Source organism: Panthera uncia, chromosome B1 (genome assembly GCF_023721935.1).
Source record: "Panthera uncia isolate 11264 chromosome B1, Puncia_PCG_1.0, whole genome shotgun sequence".
In the NCBI taxonomy this organism is placed as follows: domain Eukaryota; kingdom Metazoa; phylum Chordata; class Mammalia; order Carnivora; family Felidae; genus Panthera; species Panthera uncia.
Genome location: NC_064811.1, coordinates 80101276 through 80129263, shown reverse-complemented (window position 1 = coordinate 80129263; position 27988 = coordinate 80101276). Strand labels below are relative to the sequence as shown.

At 35.7% G+C, this 27988-nt stretch overlaps 1 protein-coding gene, 1 non-coding gene and 1 pseudogene across 2 annotated transcripts in view; 1 reads left to right on the top strand and 2 right to left on the bottom strand.

Annotated features, from left to right (window-relative positions):
* Positions 1–199: 199 nt before the first annotated feature.
* LOC125922392 (cytochrome c oxidase assembly factor 8-like) lies at positions 200–27269 on the bottom strand (annotated as a pseudogene).
* Positions 16339–16443, bottom strand: LOC125924109 (U6 spliceosomal RNA). The gene has a single exon (XR_007458291.1). It is a non-coding gene; the product is annotated as a U6 spliceosomal RNA (small nuclear RNA).
* Positions 27168–27988, top strand: part of STPG2 (sperm tail PG-rich repeat containing 2) — a 594553-nt gene continuing 593732 nt past the window's right edge. Inside the window, exon 1 of the mRNA XM_049630905.1 lies at positions 27168–27958. Coding sequence (XP_049486862.1) covers positions 27850–27958 — 109 coding nt within the window. The 5' untranslated portion in view covers positions 27168–27849. The remainder of the gene's footprint in view (positions 27959–27988) is intronic.

Below are 27988 nucleotides of genomic sequence, written 5' to 3'. Positions count from 1 at the left end.
ACAGAATTTACTGATTCAGCATAGACCAAAAGATTTGCATTGTAAAAAGAGTCCAAAAAATTAATTCCAAGTAATGGAGTAAGTTTATTCAGAATTCAATTAGTTCCGAGGCTTAGGAAAATAATTTTTTTAATGAGGCTAGAAGAGCAATTCACAAGCAAATTCCATAGAAGTATTTTTCTCCCTGATGTTTATTTATTAAAAATAACCATGATAATAGCGACAAATTACTTTTATTTATTTACTTATTTATTTTTACACAGTGCTTGGGTTTTATTTGATATCATGTCTGTGACCCAGGACCAGCTTGGAATCCACAGTGGGGACAGAGTCACATGGCCCCCTGCTTACCAGGACTCCTCTTCCAGTCCACCCTGTGCTGACATAAGCCAAGGGGCCCCCATAAAAAAGGTGTAGGACTCAGTTCCCTAACAGGTTTTTAGAGCCCTTGTAAATGAACTCCCAAAATAGTTGCTTCTCCTGGAAACTTGGACATCGGTGGGTGGTTCAGGGTAGGCTTCTAAGTGCTGGTCTTCTTTTGTTTGGTGTAAGCTTGTTCCAAACCCTTTCCAGGGTCACTTTTCCCATGAAGAAGGTGATAGCAAAATTATATTTCTACCAGTCTCTTTTTCCTGTGAACTGGTATTGAGTTTGGAGGTCTCACTAGATTTCACTCCATTTTTTTTGGTAAGAATACCTCACAGGTGCTGTACAACTCAGCACCTCCTCCTGCATCTGGCAGAGGCACACAGTGATGGCTGCTCCACTGTTATAATACATGTGCTTCTGAAAATTTTTACTTAAAAATTCCTTGTAAAAGTCAGCCATTTTTTCTGGTCAAATGTTGCATTTTGACCTGATCTGGCTCTCAGTTCCAGGCCTTTAACTTTCAGTCTTGAGCAAATAAATTCTTCTGTTTCCTTACGAAATGTCAAATTCTGGTTTTCCCAGAACTCTTGGTTCCATTCTTGTGTTTCTTGTCTTAATTCTCTTAGCTTTTGTTCCAACGGTGATTCATTTTTGAAGATGTAATAGTGAATAGGTTGAAGGTTTGCAATGTTTACCCCAGGGGTCCTGTCCAATCATGGAAGGATTTTCTTGAAGGTCAGAATTCTGAGACCCAGCTTGGTGCCCCATCCCTGCACTCCACCTTGGGCTCGGGGGGTGGGGGGGGTGGGGGGGGGGGGGGGGGGGGGGTGGTTGGGGGGGGGAGTTGACAGCTGGGGCCAGGGAAGTCTCCCAGAGCTGAGGGAGAAGGGCCCTCCTTCCAGGGCCACAAGGCCACCCTGACTTGCCTGATTGGCTGCCTGTGGCCCATGGCAGTGATTTTTATTTGTTAAAAGAAAGTGAAATCATACACAATCCCATTACTGTAGCACGTCTTATTTTAATTTTTGCATTCTTTAGTTTTTATATCTGTGTAGTTACTCTGAGTTTGATGAACTCCATCCCTGTTAAATGCCTTTACTGTAGAGAAGCTACTGGGTGTTCTACAGCAATAATAACTAGACATAACTATTAGTATTTAATAGCTATTAGTACTATTGCAGTGGTGTATGGAACAATTTCTTTTCATGAACTGAAAGTTCTTACAACCAAAACTCAAATTTGAAAGTTGTACAAAAAGCATTTTAAATTCACTTTATAAATTATTTTGACCTCAGTCATTTCCTTTTCTTGGTTGTTCTCAAACAAATACCTGCTAGTATAAGAGTAATACATAAGCACTGTGAAAAGGATTCTAGATTCAGAACTGGGCTTTTATCTTAGCCCTGTAACTTATAAGTCACTCGATGTTTTTGAACTTTAGTTTTCTTTTTTGTAAATAAAACCATACATGATTCTTCTAAAGATTATATAGTGCTAACTCATAGATTATGCACTCTATGATTGTTAATTCTCATTCTACAAATTGTTTTTAAATATAATACTCCTTTATACTGGATTATGAGTTGACTTTATGGGTTTAGTCAAAAAGATCAATGCAGAAAACTCTTGCTTATTTGAGCTCTCCCGAGCACATGTGAGGGTGTCCTTTGATTGATGGCTCTGAACGATATCTGAAATACTTTACTTTTTTTACTCCCTAGCACTGCCTCCAACTCTTAAGAGTGCTTGACTAATGACAAGGTCTGAAAAACCAAACCAAACCAAAACAAAACAACCTAAGCCTTTTAATAAGCAATGAAGAATTTATGAAGTTATGAAACTTCTTTAAAACTATGAGTTAATTGCATCAAAAGTTTTAACCAGAGAAATTAGGCAAGAAAAAGTAATACAAGGCACCCAAATTGAAAAGGAAGAAGTAAAATTATCTGTTTGCAGATGATATGATCATATATGTGGAAAACTCTAAAGATTCTACAAAAAAAAAACCCGTTAGAACTAATAAATTCTACAAAGTAGCAGGATACAATGTCAACACATAAAAATAAGACGCATTTCTATACATTAACAATGAACAATCTGAAAAGGAAATTATGCAAGCAATTTCATTTATAATAACACCAAAAAGAATAAAACACTTAGGAATCAACCAAGAACATGAAAGATTTGTACAGTGACAACTATAAAACATTGCCGAAAGAAATTAAGGAGACATAAATAAATGGAAACACATCCCATGTTCATGGATTGGAGGACTTATTTTGTTAAGATGTAAATACCACCCAAAGAAATCTACAGATTCAATGCAATCCCTATCAATATCCTAGCAATGTTTTTTGCAGAAATAGAAAAACCCATCCTAAAATTCATATCAAATCTCAAGGGATCCCCAGTAGCCAAAACAATCTTGAAAAAGGAGAACAAAGCTAGAGGACTCACATTTCTTGACTTCAACACTTATTATAAAGCAACAGTAATCCAAGCAGCATGGTACTGGCATAAAGACAGACATAATTATCAATGAAATAGAATTGATAGCCCAGAAATAAACCTTCTTATATATGGTTCACTGATTCTTGACAAGGGTACCAAGACCATTCAATGGAAGGACAATCTTTCCAACAAATGGTGTTGCTAAAACTGGATATCCGTATGCAAAAGAATGAAGTTGGACCCTTACCCAACCATATACAAAATGTAATTGAAAATGGATCTAAGATCTAAATGTAAAACTGAAAACTAAAAAACTTTCAGAAGAAAACAGGGCAAAAGCTTCACAGTATTAGATTTGGCAATGATTTCTTGGATATGACACCAAGATCACAAAACATAAAAAAAAAAGACAAATTGAACTTTGTAAAATTTAAAAAAAATAATGCATCAAAAGACAATATTAACATAGTAAAAAGGGAACACACAGAATGGGAGAAAATATATAGCAATCATATCTGATAAAGGATTAATATCCAGACGACATTGAGAACTCCTGAAACTCAGTAAATAGCAAACCAAACAATGCAATGCAAAAATGAGTGAAGAATTTGAATAGACATCTCTCCAAGAAAGATTACAAATGGACAATAAGCATATGAAAAGATGCTCAACATAATCAATCATTAGGTAAATGCAAATCAAAACTATAATGAAATCCTATCTCATATCCATTATGATGGCTGTTAAGATTTGAAGAAATTAGAACCCTGGTACATTATTGGTAGAAGTCTAAAATGGGACAACTTCTGTGGAAACAGTATGATGGTTTCTCAAAAAGTTAAAAATAGAATTACTATATGATCCAGCAATTCTACTTCTATGTATATATCCAAAAGAATTGGAAGCAGAATCTCAGAGATATTTGTATACCCATGTATGATGCAGCATTATTCACAATAGCTAAAATGTGGAAGCAACCCATGTGTCCATCAACTGATGAATGGATAAGCAAAATGTTGTACACATATACAATGAAATATTATTCAGCCTTAAAAAGTAAGGAGATTTTGACACATGCTACAACATGGATTAACCTTGAGTACATTATACTAAATAAAATAGGCCAGTCACAAAAAGACAGTACTATATGATTTCACTGACATAAAATACTTAGAGTAGTCAAAGCCATTGTACAGAAAGTAGAATGGTGATTTCCAGCGGCTAGGGGAAGGGGCGAATGAAGAGTTTTGTTTTTGTTTGTTTGTTTGGTTTTGTTTGTTTGGTTTTGTTTTTAATGAGTATAGAGTTTCAGGTTTACAAAATAAAAAGAGTTATAGAGATAGATAGTGGTGATGGCTGCACAACAAACATTTTGAATGTATCTAATACCATTGAACTGTACATTTAATAATTATCAAGATGGTAAATTTTACATCATATGTATTTTACCACAATAAAAAAAATTGAAAAAAATTGAATAATATTTATCCCTAAAATTTATCAAGGTCATCTCATTTGTGTCAATCCTTTATAGTTTTCCAGCATCATGCTTTGCCTAAAATACTGGGTATGACCTGAAGAAGCCTTGTAGGCATGTTCTTTGCTACCCATCTCATGGAGGGAAAGAGTAAAGAACATCGAACTCTATTTGCAAAACTAGGTTCTGGCAGCTTGAGATGGATTCTCTTCCCACTACTGCAGGAACCAGTAGAATTCCTAGTCCTTTATAAATATTGAGGAGTATCCAAATATGCCACCACAAAATACACCTCTTTGGCATATGGATTATTTTGAAGTAAAGGCCATTGAAAACTAGCAGATGCAGGAAAAGCCCTAAAAACAGGACACAAGTTTTATTATTGTAAAGGAAATTACATTTATAAAGGAAATTCTTTTTTTTTAAGTTTTTAATTCCAGTTGGTTAACATACCATGCTATATAAAGGAAATGTTTATTTCTAGAGATGTCCTCAATCTCTCCTACCAATAAGAGGAGGACCTTTAACAACTGGCCATTCGAGAAGGCACCAATTTTAATCTGCATAACAAATCTCATCCAACAATCCCTGTGTACCATACTTTTCTTAGTCACTTTCACATAACTGGCCTCCCCTTCTCAAATGCCCCAAACTCCTTTTTCTTGGGTGGTATTTAAACTCAAGTTCCAACCAGTCATTTGGGGTTTACCCATCACTGAGTACTCCCCTGTGTATATGCACAATGCACATGTTAATAACCTTGTTTTTCTCTTATTAATCTGTTTTTGATCAGTCTAATTTGCAGGACCATAGCTAGAAAAACTAAGATGGGTAGAAGAAAAGATTTTCCCTCACCTACAATATCCTCCTTTTCTTTCTGAGCACAAACCATGGATAAGTCCCTTCTCAATCTGAGTTAAATTCATGCTGATCCTATAACTGTGTCACTTTGTTTTTGATAAAGTTTAAGACAAAAATCATCTTAAGTTAAATGTTTGGTCCTAATATTTCTTTCTGTTTTCTTTGATTTGTCTGAGAAATCCACAAGTCAGGGATATATACGTAAGTTTTCCTTTCAGGTAGAGCTTAACTATTTAATAAATCATTCTAAACTAGTATGCGGGCCTCTTCTCATTAATGGCTGTGATAGCTATAATAGCAGCAGGTTCTAATACATTTGACATATCTGCTTCCTTTAAAGTCTCCAACTTAATTCTCATTTTTGGTCTAAAAGGTACCTGAAGTTTTTAGTTCAACTGTCTGTCAGGGGCAGATGATACTATGAGTTTAAGGAGTCTGCCCATTGCCTTTTTGACTATTCCTCTCCAATGGGAAGTAAAAAATCTATTATTAGGTGACAACTGATTCAGGTATGAATCAACAATGGGTACTGAAACTATCCCATTGATAAAGAATAGGATATCTACATGGTCTCAAAGTTTCTAATCACAAATTACTAATTAATTACAGAAAGAAAAGTAATATGTTTATAATGAAGAAACTTGGCAAACGTCACCTTAACTGAGCAATCAAAGTTAACATTACCAGGGTGTCTGGGTGGCTCAGTCAGTTAAGTGTCTGACCTTGGCTCAGTCATGATCTCACAGTTTTTGGGTTCGAGCCCTGCATTGGGCTCTGTGTTGACAGCTCAGAGCCCAGAGCCTGCTTCATATTCTGTGTCTCCCTCTGTCTCTCTCTTCTCCTCTCTAGTTTGTGCTCTATCTCTCAAAAATAAATAAACAAACATTTAAAAAGTTAACATCATAAATAGTGGGAAAAGTCAACATCATGTGCCTTGTGATGTGAAATACTGGTAAGAACACAGGATCACATTCATAGTATTCCTGCCAAAAATGCATACCCTGAATCTAATCATTAGATGAACCGAAAGTGAGGATGTATAACTGGTCTATATGCTCTTAAAAAAATATCAATATCATGAAAAACTAATGACTTATTAAAAAAACTTTAATATTTATGTACTTTTGAGAGAGAGAGAGAAAGAGAGAGAGAGAGAGAGAGAGAGTAGGAGAGGGGCAGAGAGAGATGGACACATAGAATCTGTAGCTGGCTCCAGGCTCTGAGCTGTCAGCACAAAGCCTGATGCGGGGCTCAGACCCACAACCTGTGAGATCATGACCTGAGCTGAAGTTGGACACTTAACTGACTGAGCCACCCAGGCTCCCTGACTAATGAATTATTTTAGGGTAAAGAAGAGACAAAAGAGACATAAACACTAAATGTAAAGTGTAATCCAGACTGGATTCTGCACCAGATTTTTTTTTTTTGCTATAAATGAAATAAGAACATAAGAACAACTGGTAAAATTTCAATTTAAATAATATTGTTCAAGGTTAAATGTCCTGATTTTGATCATTTTATTATGGTTATGTGAGTGAATTCCCTTGTTAGAAAATATAAACTGAAGCATTTAAGGTTAAGGGGAATGATGTCTGCAACTTATTTCATTAGAAAAACTGTAATATATATCTATATATATAGATATATATATAGATATATATATAGATATATATATAGATATATATATAGATATATATATAGATATATATATAGTTTTGAAGGCTATATGGTTTGTTTTTGCAACTATCTAGCTCTGTTGTAGCTGGAAAGCATTCATCAATAATATGAAAATGAATGTGTGACTGTTACAATAAAACTTTATTGTAAAAACAGGCAGTGAATGGAGTATGGAATATGGGCTGTAGTTCACTTATCTCTGCATTAGACTGTCATGTCCTTAACACTAAGGATAATGTGTTCTTATGTCTCTGTTTCTGTAGTGCCTAGATCAAGACCTAGCATTCAGCAGATCCGTAACAAATATTTGGTACATGAAGATTGTCCTGTCCTATCTTTGTGGTGGGTCTTTGATCTCACAGGTTGCATAACTTTGGCTTAATTACTTGCCACTTCTTTTCATGGCCTCAAGATATCAACTGTAAGTAGCTCTATGTACTTTGTAAACCTGCTCTGGAAATCAGAAGTAAGCTGCTGCTTCTTCTTCTTCTTCTTCTTCTTCTACTTTTTTTTTTTTTTCCAGTAAACTTTACATCCAATGTGGGGCTTGAACTCATAAACCTGAGATAAGAGTTACATACTCTACCCACTGAGCCAGCCAGCACCCCAGAAGTAAGAGCTTTGATACTATTCCATATGAGGTGCCAAGTTGACAGAAATTCCCATGAGGTCATTGGAAAGAGTATATTCTACATATTTGCTGGCAAACCTGTAGGAGTTTAGTTGTAATCCTACTCTAGAGCAAGTGGTGTTGAGATTTTGTTTTGTTTTGTTTTTTGTTTTGCGATCTATGAGTCCCTGACCAGAATGAACTTGGTAACTTGGTTGAGAAAACAAAACACAGAAATGAAAAAATTATAGAACAATAGCAAATTCTTCCATATTCCTGACATTTCATTCTTCCTTGCTTCAGTCCTCATATATCACTGATCAATTAGAAGTTATCTCCTTTCCTCTTAATTACCATGGTACTCTATAGGTTGAATTATAATAATTTTTGTGCATATATTTTCTCTATTGGTCTTCCCACCAGGAATAGCCTGGCCAGCAAGACAAAAATATTCATCTCTGTATTGGGGTGGCTTTGCCTGAGTGATTTGCTTTTTATTTCCTTCCATAGCCAATCAATACTTCCTTCCCTTTTTTATGGATACATTCTTTCATTAGCTATGTTAATATATTCAATAAGTTACCTCAAATATTGCAGGCTTGACTTGGCAAGAATTCTGTCTTTCAGGTGACTTTGCCTATAAATGAATTACATGTAAGTACATAGTTTTATTCTTTGAAGACAATTTTATTTAACTCATATCCAAATTCTTTAGAGAACACCCCCAGTAGCATTCTGTACTGACAATTGCAGAAAGTAAATTAATGTTTTACTTATAGCTACACTGAGGTTGGTATCATATTCTGGACATCGATAACTATTCTGATTGTGTAAGATGGTGTTTTAGGAAATCTTTTGAGCATTGTTCTCCTTGTAATTACTTCACTTGAGCTTAGGTACCCTGCTGTTGTATTATTTCCATGTGCCTTCATTTGCATATTTCCATTGTGATAAACATCTGCATTGATCCTTATTTCCTTCCCTCCAGTCTCAGGAGATGAAGTGTTCCTCCCACTGCTCAACTCACAGCAATCTGGCTTCTGCTTATCCCCCACCTTCTTCAGCCCATGACTGAGATTATCTGTACTGAAATAAATAATGCATTAAAAATGCCAAATTCAGACAATCCACTTCAATCTTTATCTTACTAAATCTCTCTTCTACTTCTGATTGTTGGACAAACAGGTCTCAAAGCTCCATCCTCTATGCTTTTAGCTTTCCTGACATTATTTATTCTGATTCTAATCACATATGCCTAAACGATTTTATTATTTTCATTCACAGGATCCTCCTCTTTTGCCTACAGGTCTTTAATCTTAGTTGTGTCTGAGGGTTCTTCCTATCTTCAGGCACTGTTTGTCTCTTTTTGTCTTATGTTGGGTGACCATTAATCTCTCTTCCCTTTTTTTTTTTAAAGTTTATTTTGAGGGAGAAAAAGCATGAGTGGGGAAGGGGCAGAGAGAGAGGTAAGAGAGAGAATCTCAAGCAGGCTCTGTGCTACCAGTGCAGAGGCCAACGTGTGGCTTGAACTCATAAACTGTGAGATCATGACCTGAGCCAAAGTCAGCCACTCAACTGACTGAGCCACCCAGGCACCTCTCATATGCTGACTTCCAAATCTCTATCCCAATCTCGATACCTCCTTTCATACTTAGATAACTAACTAGTTACAAATTTCTATGTATTGGCAATGTTTTGGTATTTCACAACATGGAAATAAAGCATCACTTTTGTTGGCCAAACTTGAAATTTCTTAACAAGCTGTATTGACATTAGGTATAAATTTTTCATGTCATCACAGAAATCTCTTCCATATAATCTTCTTTCCAATGTTTTCTATTTCATTAGATATATAAATTAAAAAGGGGAGAAAATTAAATACTTTCATAAATGTATGAGAAATTAAATAAATACATAACTACGGCTGGATATATGTTATCTCAAGTCTCTCATTTCAGTGTTCTTTTACTTAACACTGGGTCTCTAGATGTAACTATACTAGTTTTATATCAATGTCTTATCAGTTAAAATATTTTGTCCCTAACGGAAATCTTCCCTCCAACTGGCTTAAACAACAAAAAGATTATCTCACATATCTGTTATTCCTGAAGTAGGGTCAGCTCCAAGGTTAGTCTCTTCAGTAGCATGAAGACATAGGTTTACTCTATTTTCTAATATGCTTATGTCCCGTACATTATTATCAAGTATATTTATTCTGTGATTTTAAGGATGATTTAGTTTTAGGAATTTCAACAACATAATTCTATATATCCACAAATTAGTTCTGCTCATTAGGTCTAGACATAGTAACATTCAAAAAAAGAAGAGACACCATTTTGTCCTGTGGCTCTCTTGTAGAAATACAATTTCCTCAGAATCACTAGTAGACTATATTTTACAATTCTTTGGCCACTGGATTAATTTGTTATTGCTGTTGTAACAAATGGCCACAAACTTAGTAGCTTATAGCAACATTCATTTGTCATCTTATAGTTCTATAGGATAGAAATCTGGGTGGGCTCTACTGGGTTCTGTGTTTAGAAACTCACAAGGCTAATGTCCAGTTTGTAGAGGATGCTGGGCTTCTTTCTGGAAGAGTTGAGGAAAAACTCACTTCCAAGCTCATTCAGATTGTTCACAAAATCTAGTTCCCTGTGGTAATAAGACCAACATCCTCATTTCCTTGCTGGCTATTAGCTAAGGGGTGGATCTGAGTAATTTGGGGCTGTCTGCATTCCTCGTCAAGTGGTTCTCTTCTATCCTATTGTTTTGAATCTCTTTCTTTTTAAAAATTTTTTTAAATGTTTATTCATTTTTGAGAGAGAGAGAGAGAGAGAGAGAGAGAGAGTGAGCAGGGAAGGGGCAGAGAGAGAGGGAGACACGAATCTAAAAGCAGGCTCCAGGCTCTGAGCTGTCAGCACAGAGCCCGATGTGGGGCTTGAACTTGAGATCATGACCTGAACCAAAGTCTGACGCTCAACCAACTGAGCCACCCAGGTGTCCCATCTCTGACTTTTTTTGCTATCATCTGAAGAAACCCCTCTGCTTTTTAGAGCTGGTGTGATTAGATTTTAAGCTTGCCTAGATAATTTCTCTTTCTTAAGACTGTGCCAAAGAAGAGAACACAAGCATGAAAGTGACATCTCACCATGTTCATAGGCTTCAGGGATTAGGGTGAGAAATCTTTAAGGACTCATTTTAGAATTATGCCTACAATAGCCATAGTTAGGTCACAAACCCTTTCTGAATTAATCATTGTCAAAGGGAATGAATTACCATTGTTTACTCAGATAGTTTTCTGCGGTGGAATTGACATGTTGGGGAATAAACAATAATGTCCACTATGTACTCACATTATAATGTTTCTCTTGAGAAGTGCTAAAAGGGCTCATATATTCTCTCTAGTCTCCCTCTCTCTCTCGCTCTCTCTCTCCCTATATATATACATACATACACACATTTCTTACGAAGAACAGTATATCCTGTTATTACTCTATTTTCCTCCTTATTTATCACAGTGGGTAGTACACATTGGTTACAATATCAGTTAAACATTATTTTAAGGGAAGAGAAAAAAGACTTTTTGAAGTGAAGCCTAGCATTTAAGAACAAAAAGAACAGAATCTATCTTTCCTATCCTATCATGGTAACCGATCTTAGACAGCTGATTAACTTGTTGGGCTGATGGTTGGCAACAGTGTTATGGTTTCAAATTTGGAATTTCTTTCATGTCTTTATGTAAAACATGTAGTAGAATTTGGCAGATACTGCTGATATTTGTTCAGCGGTTATAGGGTAAGTCATCTTTGATGTCTGGGAACAACTTTCTATAAGAAATCATTGTCCACTTAGCATTACCATTGATGAGCTATTCATGGAATCATTAACTTTCAAGGATCTCCAGTACTGCTTCAAGAGGTCCTCTCTAGTAATTATCCAACTTCTTGTTCTCTTACTCCCTCAGGCCATTCACCACACTGCTTTGCCTGGTTTGTTGAAATATAAGGGCAATTTGGCTATATTTACTCTGTTAATATTTAGAGTAGCCCAGTGTAGCTAACAATGTAGATGTCATTTTCCCTACTCCTCTTTTCATATGTGATCCTCTAGAAGCTGTTTCTTTTGTCCATGATGATGACTTTCCTCTAAACAGGAGAACTTTTTCATTAGGCAAAAGTAGAGACATTTCCCTATTAGTCTCTTAAATAAGGATTTACCACAGTTGATTGTACCATCTGGTGGAAGTATACACTAGGTAATTAGGCAAGACTTCTCCAAGAACCTGAGCCAGGGTTGGGAGATTGTCCAGGTGAGGTGTACATTCTGTTTGTTTGGCTGATGTGCTGTCCTGTATGTCAAGATACAGTTCAAGAACTGATAAACTTTGTGAAATATAAATAATTCCAGAAAATGAAGTTGATAGTGAAAACATTAGATAGATCTGGGACTTTTGCTCTAAATATGGTACTTTTAGCAAATAAAAGGTCAAGTGGCTACTAAATTGAATAGACCTTAGTCATTTTCTATTGTTACTGGATGAATTTATTCATTTTTAAGCACGAGGAGACAAGGTTCCTAACTGGATATAATGAGCTTAAGGCAAGCAGTGAAGTAAGAAACATTCACTAGCATCTGATTTTAAGCATTCAAAGTCAGTGGAATTATCAGTCCACTTTACTATATTATAGTGTTTTATTATGTATTAGTAATACTATAAAAATGTACATTTGATAGACATGAATGTTAAACATCCATAGGTTTTTGGTGTATTTCACTATAGAGATGGCTGTTCTCTCTGGGTTAAATTATTCATCCAATGCTAGAATTGTGCTTGCTATGTTCATAAATAAGGCCATAAAACATGGTATATTGGAAATATTATATTGTCAAGAACTTTTCTCTTTATTGTTATACAGGTTTCCTATTAAATTATTTACATGTAACTATTTATAAAAAGAAATTATTTTATTTGTGAATACGAGGATGAATGACTTTATTAGCATAAATTGGTAAAATTGTGCCATCTAGTGCCCTTTTTGAAAAAACTTTTTAAAAAAATTTTGTTTCCAGAATCTTAAATATTACAGATTAAAAAATGAGTCTAGAAATCATTTTCCAACTCCTACATATTACAAATAAAAATATGAGTGTAAAAATGAAAATAAAGTTAGGACACGTTACTGGAAGAGTGTATGTACTCCAGGCACAGGAAAGAATTCTAGCAAATACCTAGGAATTGGTGTGGTCATTCCAAGGATTTCCTAAGATATGTTTACCACACCTATTATAACATTCTCTGTGAAGTGTGTGCATTAGTGGAGAGTAGGAATAAGAAGAATGACTAAAAGACCACTAGATAATGAGATTCTTGGTAGTTGGTGGCGAATGGGATGACCTTCAAGAACGGGGCCCGAAGATTCTTCTCTCCTTTACTTTTCCTATCTGATTATGTTGCCACCTCAGGCTGTATCCCAAGAACTGGGGTAAGCAGAGTTGTGTGTGGGTTTGTGTGCTTGTGTTTTGATAAGAGGGGAAAAGAGGTGTCCGAGGTATATTAGAATAAACAGGGGGAAATGTGAGGGAGAAGGCAGAAAAATGAAAGATTATACTTTAATGTCCTAGTAGCTGAAATTAATTTGACAGAAAGTTTTGGAGTCACATTTATCCAGGTTTGGGTTTGTGTGAGTTTGGAATTACTGGATTACTTTTGGAGACTTAATTTTCATATGCTAAAAAAAAAAAGTAGAGGAGGAAGCAAAGAAAGATAAATTCAGATATCTTATCAAATAGTTGTATAAAATGTGACATAATGAATATCAGTTCCTTTTAACCACAAATATGTTAGGAAAAATGTCTTCAACTATCTACTGTATATGTGGAACATATGCATATCACTTGTGTTAGTTATTCAGCCAGTTCAATTAGGCTAAAGATTTCTTTTATCTAGTAACCTTCCTTTAACTACTGATCATGCACCATCTTGTGACTTCTATTATTTTCTTGACATTTTTGTATCTTGAATTGCCACTTATTAACGTTTTTAGGACTTGCACCAACTACTGTATCTATATCTATATCCATATCTATATCATCTATCTATGTATCTACAAAAATGTGTTGTATACCTCTCAATATCTTGTTTATAACAAGGAATTAATAAATACTTGTTACCTTATTTACTGGGCTTTAGTAGAATTTTCCTTCACCCAGGTAAAGACATGTTACCAACAAATCCTTTATATTTCAACCATGAGAAGAAAGTATATTTCATCAAACACATTTGAAATTTCATAAACACTTGTGTATTTTAAGATCATAACCTTATTTTTTATTTTTAATCATGGTAAAAAAACACATAAAAGTTACCATCTTAACTATTTTTTAGTGTTAAGTAGTTTAAGTAATGAACTATTGTTCAGTATTAAGTGTATTCATGTTGTTGTGCAAGGTATCTCCAGAGCTTTTTCATCTTTCCAAATGGATCTCTGTATCCATTAAACAACTCCCCATTTCCTCCTTTACCAGTTCCTGGCAGCCACCATTCTTCTTTCTGTTTCTATGAATTTGACTACTTCAGATACCTCATATAAGTGGTATCATATAGTATTTGTCTTTTTGTGACTGTCTTATTTCACTCAGCATAATGTTCTCAAGTTTCATCCATGTCATAAGCATGTGACAGGGTTTCCTTCCTTTTTAAGGCTGATAATATTCAAGGTAATTATTTTTAGAGTATGAGATTTTAGTCAGAAGACTTAATTAATGAGAACTGCAAATCAATTTAATATGTTCTACATAACAGAAGAATATAGATACATATATTTAGTAAAACACTGTACAATGCTGAAACAGAATTCTAATAATGGAGAATCTTCTAAAACTATAATAAGCTCCTTTGGGACTATTATGCAAGACAGTAGGCTTTTTAAAATGCCATGTAAATATATTCTTAAATTTTTTATCAACAATTTATAAGCTGAGCCAGATGAGATTTGTACCTCACTACCATGTAGTTTCCATTTTTAATGTACTGAATTTAAATGATGAGAAGTGTCAAATTTACTGATCTCTAATCTTTAAAAAGCACACATCACAGTTTAAAAGACTTTTCATTTTGTCTTCATTTTACTTTCTTGAAGAAAAAGTTAAATACCTTACCATGTTACACTTTTTTAAACAAAAGTATTGCATTTGTTATTTGTGTGCCTTATTTTCTCACCATTAAAAGCATATGATCAGTAAATTGTTAACTGGAACTATCCATTATAGGAGGACCCAACCCAGAGTAACCCATGATAAGGACAGGGAAAGCAATCTAAGGATCAGGTTGCAGCATCTGTCTGGATCTCAAACCCAATTTCCAGAGTAACAACAAAAGAATGAGCAAGCAGTTGCCACTGCTTTTCAGGCAGGTGATTTATTATGCAGACTGATTTTGGACAAAGTTAGTAATAGAAACATGTTATCTGTCCCTTCCTGAGAAACTCCTCAGTATGCAAACTTCACTTAACCCATTTTTACATAACTTAATTTCCTTCATGACCCAACATTTTTGTGGTAAAACCTCTCCAACTGCCTCTCCACATCTTTCCCCATGATGGACCTCACAAGACCACATATGGCTCTGCCTCCAATTACTGTTTACCTCTTTTGGCATTGGATTTTTCTCATCAAGGTATCATTTGAATCAAGTGGGAAGATACATATTTCCCAAATGAGCCCAAATGGTATATGCATGTGTGTTGCAACCTTTACTGGAAATATGACCCGATTTACCTTTCACCATGTTCTTGCTTTACCTCATTCATGGCATTAAAACAATATAAACATTTCACAGTTCTGCCTGTTCCCCCCACCCCCTGTTTTGTCTCTTTCAACCAAAGTTTCACATATTAAATTTTATTAAATAATCCTGAAGCATTTCTCTTATTTTATAAACAATGAATAAATGTGATAATTATTTATTCCTTCCTTATTCTTCCCCTCCTTGGCCCACATTTTTTCCCCAACTTAGGTAATCTATTAATGCCCAAATATGCATCCTTTCATATTTACTCCATGCTTAATCATATACATAAATATACAAGCACATATACGTTTAACATGTACAGTGGTTTTGGGGGGCGGGGTAATTCTTGGTTTTAGAAAAATGATGTCTCACATTTGTCTGAATCTTGTTCTTCTTAACAATACCTGATGGAAATCATGCCAACTAACTGCAATGACTTTAATTCAATCTTCAAAATGTCTGCATAGTATTTTATGGTGACATGATTCAGTCATTCCCTTCATTAATAGGTATTTCATTTTTTATTGTTGTTTACTTTTTACACAGTACAAAGTTTGTTTAAATATATGGATAAATGTATGTATATCATTTTATGATATAGTATTTAAGTTTTATGGGATATCTATGGCATATTCACAGATAGCTTTACAAAAAAGCAATAGTTCACATTTATCCATTATGAAATTATATTTTCTTGCATCTTCCCAGAAAATGTTTCATTGGTCTTTTAAATCTTTGTCATTATGATGACTAAAAAAGTGGTATTTTACGTCATTCTGATATGCATTTCCTTTTAAATTTTGATACTGTCATATAAGGACTATCTTTTCTCTAAGTTTTTGTCTCTAGGGGTTAAGCTCTCCCTTGCCCATACATATAATTTTCTAGATTTTTACACATGAATTTTAATGTCCCATGTTTTACATTTACATCTTAAAAAATCTGGAAATTATTTTTATTTTTTTCTTCTAAGATTGTATTTAAATTCAAGTTAGTTAACATATAGCGTGTAGTGTAGTATTGGTTTCAGCAGTAGTATTTAGTGATTCGTCACTTACATATAACACCCAGTGCTCATCACAATTAGTGTCCTCCTTAATGGCCCCAAATATGGAATGCTTCATGGATTTGTATGCCATCCTAGCACAGGGGCCATTCAAATCTTCTCTATATTGTTCCAACTGGAAACTATTTTTTAAATGTGAAATATAGGGGTAAATTCTACTGTCGTTTAAATTGGGTAGTCATTTGTGTCAGCCGAATTTATTAAGGAGTTCATTTGTTTCTCACTTAAAATATATTTGTCTTATATTAAATGGGTACATATATTGGAAAAAATTTCTGGAATTTTTCTTTAGTTCTTTTGATCTATTTGTCTATTTTTAGGCCAATAGCCTAATTGATATTTTTATGATATTGTCTTCCCATTTAACTTTGGCATCTTTCCATTGTTTACATCTTCTGTATTTAGGTTCTATGAGTTTCCTATTGCATGATTCTATGTATATAATTTTTTCATTATTGCAAATGATTTTTTTTACAATTTCCTTTTTAGTTACTTATTAGTATAGATTAAAAAATTACTGGTTTTTATATATTTAACTTGAACCCGGTTACTTTACTTATTTCTCTTATTAGTTCTAGGGTAATTTTAATACATTTTCCTGTGTCATTTTGTTATCTGATCACAACAAAGGCAAAAATATATTTTCCAATTTAATACATTATTTACTTTGTTTTATTGTATTCATTATTAATGATTTTAATAGAAACATCTGTTTTTTAATTTCAATTGGAATAGTTCTAGTGTTTTGCTATTTAATATTTTCTGTTTCTAATTTTTTAAGTATTCTTTATTATATTAAAAAGATATCCTTCAATTTCCAATACATGAAGAATTTTTATTAGAATTGTCCTTTAATTTTGTCAAATGCCTTTTTTGCATCTATTGACGTGAGCATATATTAATTTCGCTGATAATTTTGCACTGTAAGTGCAGAGCCCGACTTGGGCTCAAATTTATGAACTGTGAGATCATGATGTAAGCTGATATCAAGAGTCAGACGCTTAACCAACTGATCCACCCAGGTGTCCCATTTGCTATTATTTCACTAAAATTTTTACGTATATATTATAGAGATTACCTATATTATTCTTTTTTTGGTAGAATCTTGATCACCTTTTGATATTAAAGTTATACTGGTTTCATGAAGTAAAATGAGAAGTTCTATCTTTATCTATAATATGGAATATTTTAAGTAATATTGGAATTATCATTTTTTAGGTTACGTGAGACTTAGCTATGATTTTCATCTGGTATTTATGCCTGCTTTAAAAAAATATTTGTTTGTTTGTTTATTTATTTATTTTTGAGAGAGAGAGAGAGAGAGAGAGAGAGAGAACAGGGGAGAGCAGAGAGAGAGGGAGAGAAATAATCCCAAGCAGACTCTGCACTGTCTGCAGAGTCTGACGTGGGACTTGATCTCATGAACCATGATCGTGACCTGGCTGAAATCAAGAGTCTGATGCTTAACCTACTGAGCCACTCAGGTGTCCCGAATAATACTTTTTAAAAAGCAACAAAAACTATCAGCAAATGTGGTTGTCTGTGAAAACTTTTAGGAGATGAATACTTATGATAAACATGGTTCATTCTTTTTCTCAAGGAGTAGCCATTAATCCTTTGTTGTTTCATAACATTTAAAAATTTTGGTTCTCATTAAATTTAAAATACTAAGCTAGTATCAAAGCAATATTGCTTTTCTGGTGTTTCATTTTATATTTTACTATCCTTTTTAAAAAGTTCAACAAATATTAAAAATGTACTCTTTAAAATGTGCTATGTAGCCATGGAGGGTAGGGAGTTGTTTTTGTGGAAAGAGGACAGAGAAAGGGAAAGGGTGTTGAAGAAGGGTACAGATCATCTAAACAGAAAATCAACAAGGATATAATAATTGTAAATATTCATGCCCCCAACGTGGAAACGCCCAAATATATAAGTCAATTAATCACAAGAAAACCAGCCCTCAATAGGTACAAAAAGATCCAGATCATACTGTGCATATTTTTGGACAACAATGCTGTGAAACTCAAAATAACCACAAGAAAACATTTAGAGAGAACATGAATACTTGGAGACTAAAGAACATCCTATTAAAGAATGAATGAGTTAAACGGGAAATTAAAAAGTACATGGCAGCCAATGAAAATGATAACACCACAGCCCCAAACCTCTGGGATGCAGGAAACGTGGTCATAAGAGGGAAGTATATAGCAATCCAGGCCTTCCTAAAGAAGGAAGAAAGGTCTCAGATACACAACTTAACCTTACACCTTAAAAAGGTGGAAAAAGAACAGCAAATAAAACCCCAAACCAGCAGAAATCAATGCTATTGAAATTAAAAAAACAAACAAAAAAACAACCCCCCCCCCAAAAAAAAAACCAAAAAAACAAACAGGAGAACAGATCAATGAAACCAAGAGTTCTTTGAAAGAATTAACAAAATTTGATCTACCCAGCCAGTATGATCAAAAAGAAAAAGGAAAGGACCCAAATAAATAAAATCACTAATGAAAGAGGAGATATCACAACCAACACTGCAGAAAAACAAACAATAATAAGAGAATGTTATGAGCAATTATATGCCAACAAATCGGGCAATCTGGAAGAAATGGACAAATTCCTAGAAATATATAGACTACCAAAACTGAAACAGGAAGAAATAGAAAATTTGAACACACCCATAACCAGTATAGAAATAGAATTAGTAATCAAAAATCTCGCAGCAAACAAGAGTCCAGGGCCGATGGCTTTCCAGGGAGAATTCTACCAAATATTTAAAGAAGAGTTGACACGTATTCTTTGGAAGCTGTTCCAAAAGATAGAAATGGAAGTAAAACTTCCAAACCCATTCTATGAGGCCGGCATTTACATTAATTACAAAACCAGACAAAGACCCCAATAAAAATTAAGAGAACAATAGACCAATTTCCCTGATAGAGATGGATGCAAATTCTCAACAAGATACTAGCAAACTGGATCTAACAATACATTAAAAGAATTATTCACCATGATCAAGTGGGACTTATTCCTGGGATGCAGGGCTGGTCCAATGTCAATGTGATACATCACAATAAGTATTTGACAAAATACAACATCCTTTCTGGATAAAAACCCTCAAGAAAGTAGGGATAGAAGGATCATACCTCAAGATCATAAAGATCATATACGAAAGACCAACTGCTAATAGCATCCTCAATGGGGAAAACCTGAGAACTTTACCCCTAAGGTCAGGAACACAATAGGAATGTCCATTCTCACCATTGCTATTCAACATAGTGTTGGAAGTCCTAGCCTCAGCATTCAGACAACACAGAGAAATAAAAGGCATCCAAATCAGCAAGGAGGAAGTCAAACTTTCACTCTTCGCAGACGACATGATATTCCATATGGAAAACCCAAAAGACTCCACCAAAAAACTTTTAGAACTGAGACATAACTTCAGCAAAGTCGCAGGATATAAAGTCAATGTACAGAAATTGGTTGCATTTCTATATACCAATAATGAAGCATGAGAAAAAAATTCAGATTTCAATTCCATTTACAATTGCACCAATAACTACAGAATAACTAGGAATAAAACTAAACAAAGAGGTGAAATATCTATATACTGAAAACTATAGAAAGCTTATGAAAGAAATTGAAGAAGCCACAAAGAAACGGAAAAACATTCCATGCTCATTGATTGGAAGAACAAATACTTTTAAAATGTCAATACTACCCAAAGCAATCTACATATTCACTGCAATCCCTATCAAAATAACACAAGCATTCTTCACAGAGCTAGAACAAACAATCCTAAAATTTGTATGGAACCAGAAATGACCCCGAATAGCCAAAGCAATCTTGAGAAAGAAAACCAAAGCTGGAAGCGTCACAATTCCGTACTTCAAGGTGTATTACAAAGCTGTAATCATCAAGACATTAAGGTACTGGCAAAAAAGAGACACACAGATCAGTGGAACAGAACAGAGAACCCAGAAATGGACCTACAAACATATGGCCAACTAATCTTTGACAAAGCAGGAAAGAATATCCAATGGAATAAAGACAGTCTCTTCAGCAAATGGTGTTGGGAAAACTGAACAGCAACATGCAGAAGAATGAACCTGGACCACTTTCTTATACCATATACAAAAATAAACTCAAAATGGATGAAAGGCCTAAACGTAAGACAGGAAGCCATCAAAATCCTAGAGGAGAAAACAGGTAATGACCTCTTTGACCTGGGCCACAGCAACTTCTTACTTGACATGTCTCCAAAGGGAAGGGAAACAAAAGCAAAAATGAACTATTGGGACCTCATTAAGATAAAAAGCTTCTGCACAGTGAAGGAAACTATCAGCAAAACTAAAACACAACTGATGGAATGGGAGAAGATACTTGCAAATGACATATCTGATAAAGGGTTAGTATCTAGAATCTATAAAGAACTTATCAAACTCAACACCCGAAAAGCAAATAATCCAGTGAAGAAATGGGCAAAAGACATGAATAGACACTTTTCCAAAGAAGACATCCAGATGGCTAACAGACACATGAAAAACTGCTCAACATCACTCATCATCAGGGAAATACAAATCAAACCCACAATGAGATACCACCTCACACCTGTCAGGATGGTTAACATTAACAACTCAGGCAACAACAGATGTTGGTGAGGATGAGGAGAAAGAGGATCTCTTTTGCACTGCTTGTGGGAATGCAAACTGGTGCAGCCACTCTAGAAAACAGTATGGAGGGTCTTCAAAAAATTAAAAATATGGGAATGCAAGCTGGTGCAGCCACTCTGGAAAACAGTGTGGAGGTTCCTCAAAAAACTAAAAATAGAACTACCCTACAACCCAGCAATTGCATTACTAGGTATTTATCCAAGGGATACAGGTGTGCTGTTTTGAAGGGACACATGCACCACAATGTTTATAGCGGTGCTATAGACAATAGCCAAAGTATGGAAAGAGCACAAATTTCCATCGATGGATTAATGGATAAAGAAGATGTGGTATATACAGACAATGGAGTATTACTCAGCAATCAAAAAGAACGAAATCTTGCCATTTGCAACTACGTGGATGGAACTGGAGGGTATTATGCTAAGTGAACTTAGTCAGAGAAAGACAAATATCATATGACTTCACTCATATGAGGACTTTAAGACACAGAACAGATGAACATAAGGGAAAGGAGGCAAAAATAATATAAAAACAGGGAGGGGACAAAAACATAAGAGACTCATAAATAGGGAGAACAAACTGAGGGTTACTGGAGGGGTTGTGGGAAGGGGGTGGGCTAAATGGGTAAGGGGCACTAAGGAATCTACTCCTGAAATCACTGTTGTACTTTATGCTAATTTGGATATAAATTTAAAAAAAAATTAAAAATAGAATTACCCTATGAACCAGCAATTACACTACTAGGTATTTATCTAAAGGATACAGGAGTGCTGATTTGAAGGAGCACATGCACCCCCATGTTTATAGCAGCACTATTGACAAAAGCCAAAGTATGGAAAGAGCCCAAATGTCCATCAACTGATGAATGGACAAAGAAGACGTGGTATATATATATATATATGTATATGTATATATATATATACATATACATATATATATACATATACATATACATGTATATGTATATATATATGTATATGTATATATATACACACATACAATGAAATATTACTCGGCAATCAAAAAGAATAAAATATTGCCATTTGCAACAATGTGGATGGAACTACAGTGTATTATGCTAAACAAAGTCAGTCAGAGAAAGACAAATCATATTATTTCACTCATATGTGGAATTTAAGATACAAAACAGATGAACATAAGGCAAGGGAAAAATCATATAAAAACAGAGAGGGAGACAAACCATAAGAGACTCTTAAATACAGAGAAAAAACTGAGGGTTGCTGGGTAGGTGGAAGGGCTAAAGGGTGAGGGGCATTAAGGAGGACAGAAGTTGGGATGAGCACTGGGTGTTATATGTAAGTGATGAATCACTAAATTCTATTCCTGAAATTATTATTATAGTATATGTTAATTAACTTGGGTATAAATTTAAAAAAAAAAGAAAAAATGTGCTATCTAAATGTTGTAATTAAAAAGTGATGTTCTCTAGAGTTTACCATTCATAGTAAGAAATGAAGGAAGGGCATTTCCAGGCAGGGATAAAGTCCTGAATAGAAGCACAGAGATGAAAAGGGCAAGGTTTGTTGAATATGTAACTTGTATGAATGGGGGATACTGGAAGATAGAGAAATTGAAAGTAGACTGGCTTGTCTGAAACACCCAATGCCAAGCTTACGTCATAGCAATAGGAGAGTTTTGAGCATGAGAGTGACATTCTCAAAATTGTATTTAGGAAGATTAATCTAACTATATGTGTGGGATCAATTGCAACAGAGAGATTAGAAAAGGATTCCAGTTGAAATGTTAGAATACAACAAATAAGTAAGAGAGCCTATCAACAAAATAACAGTGAGAATTCAGTGAGGGGTGGATTTCAGAAAGATCACAGAGATGAAAACAGTACAACTGGCACTTGTTTGGATGTGGGAGCACAAAGAGAAGTAGTCTAAGAAGTAGTTTAAGGCTTATATATGGGAAGATACTGCTCTTCTGAACAGAAAAGAGATTAGGAGGATGATCTGGCATTCCAGAGGAAAAAATGAGTTAAGATTTGAGAATATTTGAAGTGATGGTGGATCACTTATATTTAAATGTTGAGCAGGCACCTGAAACGCATGAATCTCAAAGAGGATACACAGTTTGAGAATGGATCATCACCAAGGGAAAAAGAAAAGGATGGGAGATAAAGAAAGATGAGAGAAAAACAAAAATTAGAGGAGACAGTAGGTGCTCTTACAATAAAGTATATTGAGAACCTGGAAGGTAGGGTACCATGGACATCAAAGGAGGGGAAAGTTCCCCAAGAGGGTGATTGTGGAAAAAACTGAGGCGTTTCTTTTTACATTGACTCCTTTCTCCTGAGAAATACAACCTGGTACCCAGAAACAGGCTACATTTCCCTGTCTCTTTTATATCTACATGTGCCTGTTGACATAGTTTGGGCCAGTGAAATGTAAGCACATATTTTCTGCGTTTCTTCTAGGAGGCCTCCTTGAAAGGGAGGGATGTATACTTTTATTTTTTCTTCCTGCTGCGTATAATGGTTGGAACTCCAGCAAATGATTTTTAGACCATGAGCTCATGTCAGACTGGGAGGCACACATCAAGATATGGAACAGCATAATAGAGCATCCTGGTTCCCTGCCACGAAGAAGTCACTATATCACTCCTGAAAAACTACCTCTGGACTTTCCTTTTTCATATTAATAAATAAACATACAGCCAATCTCAAATAAGAATTGAGAAAAAAATTATTGCGTGTGATAGTAGAGCACAGTTGGGGACATTTCCCTCATAATGGCTATGAAAACAGGTCTAGAGTCAAACTGGCTTTAAATCTAGCTCTGTTATCCATTAACTATGTGATATTGGGTGAAAAATGTAATGGTTGTCACCATATTAACAGATATTAATAGAACCTACCTCAAGAGTTATATGAGAAATTATTTAGATTGTTTATATATGGTTCTTCACACAGTGCAAGCACATAGTAGGTGCTCAATAAATGTAAGTGAAAAAAATCAGGTGATCACTGATAACGTGCTGTAATTTTTAAACATATTTCATGAAATGTTGTAATTTCAGAATCATATTAAGTCTGCAGTTTAGGGGCACCTGGGTGGCTCAGCTGGTTGAGTGGCTGACTTTGGCTCAGGTCATGATCTCGATGTTCATGAATTCAGCCCCACATTGGACTCACTGCTGTCAGCCTGTCAAGGCAGAGCCCACTTCTGGATCCTCTGTCCCCCTCTTTCTCTGGCCCTCCCCTGCTTGTGCTCTCTCCCCCCATGCCTCCCCCCAAAGTCTGTAGTTTAGAGAAACACATTTATATTAAACAAAATAATGAACATAAAATATACTTTGTAAGCTTCAGCTTATTATATAAATAAAAATTTTTACCATTTTAACCTGAACGCATACCATTTTACAGCGTGACCTCTCATAACACTGACAAATACATTCAGTTGTATAATACATGCTAAGTGACTTATTATCATCATTTGAATTTTATTTTTACAAAAAGCAAAACAATGAAAAACTAAGTCATAATGGGTTTAAGAAATCAGTTTCAACTCAGCTTGATAATATTTATAAGGTATTTAAGACTATTTAAGGCAGAATTCCCACACCTCATGCAATACTCCAGATGTCACCTGTTATCTACTTAATCCTCAAAATGTTATAAGGAAAAATTGGTGACTATGAAGTTCTTCATCGCAGTTAACATATTTGATAAAGAATCAACTTTATTTAATAAAGCTTCATCTTAAAGTTTATTCTAGTGGTAGCCAATGTGGAGGAATGAAAAGTCTCCAGATTTTGTAGTCAAGTAAATCTTAGTTCAAATATAGGTTCCATTTCTCATGAACACCATAGAAATAGTTGTATAGGGTAGTAAATTAGCATTAAAAGTATTTTTGCAGGAATTGAGAAATGCTGAGCCAAATTCTTTATTTTGAACTTATATGCAATTATAATTCTGCGTTAATATATTTCTTTTTTTCTGTAGCATATTCATTCTAAACTGTTCAGGAAATATTTACCACAATGAGAGATAATGAAAAATATTTACTGTTCTCAATTAAAGATGATTTTTCTTTTTTTAAAAAGTTTAAAAAAACATTTACTTATTCTTGAGAGAGAGAGAGAGAGAGAGAGCAAGCTCATGAGCAGGGGATGGATGGGCAGAGACAGAGGGAGAGAATCCCAAGGAGGCTCTGCCTGTCAGCACAGAGTCTGATGCGGTGTTGGAACTCACAAACTGTCAGATCTTGACCTGAGCCAAAATCAAGAGTTGGACGTTTAACCTACTTAGCCACCCAGGCTCTAAAAAGATCTTCCAGTTCTGAAATATGGTGTATCATTTTTGTTATTGAACCATAAGAGGGAAATAATGGCTGGGAAAGGTTGAGAGAACAGCCACAGTGATCAAGGAAATACAGGAAGGATTTTCACACTAAAAATTTTTTAAAGAAAGACTATGTTAAGAATGTAGATTCTGAGAGACTCCAAGTATTACAAAATTATAAAGAGTGTAGAGGTTGTACCTGCATTTAGATACAGAGGTGTGTTATTTTATAGGATCTGGCCACAAGACCCAGTAACATTAGAGTCGGGCCATTGATCAGCTATCCTTCTATGAGGTCCTTGAGGAACTAACGTATAGTGAGGAGACAGGAAAGATAGAAAAACACTGTATTCTTAGCTGGTACAAAGGCCTTAAGGTCACAAACTCTCCTTTAGAGATCTGTGAATGAGCTAGGATAGATTCTATGAAGAACTCCTTTTGTCTAAATTAGGTTAGACTCAACTGGCCAAAAATCAAATTAGACAGAAAGCAGATAAACCCTGCTTTATCACTTCCATTCCCAATCTCAAACCCAAATCAGTCCAAGGAAAGAGTAAGCTAGGCGATGGTAGACATGAACAGCCAGAAAGAGGTTGCCAGTCTGCACCATGTCTATGCAAAGACGGCCTAAAATTGAATTTGCTTTCTGGGTTTAGATTCTTGTTTGGGTCAAGGGAAAATGATGTCCTTAAGGAATGTCCACCAATAGAAGGCTAATGTAAAAGCATTATTGGATTATCCTCCAAAGCATATAGGTTTTTCTCTTTTTACCTCTGTGACTTTTTTCTTCATACTATATCATAAAATCTAACAGTAAGTGTATTCTAGATCTCAGTGGGTATCTGTGGAACCTTGGGAAAATAAGGTTTAAATAACTTTAAAAAAACTATGAGGGAGTCTGTAAGCATGCAAGGAGAAAAATGAAGTCAGTGAGAAAGGATCACTGATCAGTATCTAGCTTCTTACTAGAGAGAGGTGGTTTCCAAAGACCTGCAATATTTTCTTTTTCTGATTTTATACATCTCATCACCTCATATTATGGCTAATACACATCCCTACTCCATTCCATACAGAATCCCAGAGGCTGAACTTTCCTGCATCTTTGTATCCCCAGAGTCCAGCAGAGTACTGAACCTATAGTACATGCCAGTATGTTTTTTTTTAAGTAAATAATTATTCAGCTAGCTGAGTAGGGGGAAAAAAAAAGAGGTATTACAGATACATCCTTGGGAAGCATCTATCCTTTTATGGAGAGCATTCTGATCTTTCTGGAACAACTGTCATACTAAATGACCCACTGAATTGAACATCAGATCGTGCTCTACAGAATCTAAATACTGTAAAAATTTGTAGTAGGTACAAATTAAAGTTCTGTGTCTCATTTGGGGGCAAGGCGTAGTCAAGGCAGGACTTATTTCAACCTTTAAGGGTGATTAGAATCTGGAAAGGATTCTTGCTGGGAAAAACGAAAAACAAAAAGCAAAAAACAAACCAAAAAACCCCCAAACCCAGCCTGAGACACCTTATAAGGTGGATTCTGACATAGATTTCTTAACACATCTGCAGAAGCCAGGTTCTTTCTGCCTAAGCTTAAGCGACGCATTGGTTCAGAGAGGGTGGACTGTTTTCTCAAGCCTTTGCTTTACAAATAAGAGTAAGGAGTCAATGTTGCCCTTGCCTGGCATGTGACAACAAAAGCAGCTTTCAGTTACCTGAACTTTGCATTGCTTCGGTTGGTGAGCTTTTCGTTTCCTCCCTGGGTTCCAACCGTTTCTTTTCACCACCACTTCCTGAGTATCTCTTCATTGTTTGGATTATCTGTGTGGTAAACTCAGAGGTGTTTTCCCTCTGCGGGTGCGAATGTATTTGGAATGGGAGTGGGGGCTGAGCGTGCAGAACCCAGGCTCTGCTTCGAGAGAATGGTTTTTTGTTTCATAGTTTTTGGTAGTCTTTTCCCAGACGCCCTAACTGGTTTATAGCGGAAAGGGATCATGGTCAAGTGAGCTCTAACCTAGTCTAACGTGTTTTCCAGAGTTTTCCCGACAAGCCCAGAACCTGAAACACTTGGCGCCTCAAAAGGAGATCCAAGGTTCGCCCAGCCCTCCGGCTGAGTAGGCGGTGAGCTCCGACGGGAAGGATTGTGGGAGGAGGGGCTCGCGTCTCAGTACGCATGCTTGGAGAGTTCGGCCGCGGAGTTGGAGGAGCACTTCAACCTCTCTCTCCCAAAGACTTCCGGGGCGGAGAGAAGGCCGGAAGCACACCGAGTGGCGCGTACTTAATCTCCTTTCTTGGCGGAGCGCTTCACCTCTCGCCTGGTGAACTGATAAATGTTTGTGTGGGATAGCTTATCTCTGGTCGCACTCCACGGGGCTAGAATTTGGCCTGGGGGAAATCTGACCCCAATGAGCAGGTGGGAGATAGCTCCCTACGGCAGCTCGTCCATTTACTCAAGCTCTACTGTTCCCTCTACAGACTGTCGTAACCTTCCTTTTACTGCACACCTTCTCTAGTCGCCTTGTTTTTATCCCTTTTCAGAGGCAGTTCCTCCCGCCCCGCCCCTCCCTCCTGCAATTATGTATGATCGGGCTCCCCGCTTGCTCAGATTGTCTGAAGGTGGCAGCACTGAGGAGCATGTGGGTCCTGGGTCCTACCAGATACCTTTCCTGAAGCGGCAGGCAACAGGTAAGAGGTAGGGAAAGGCAAGCATTCTGT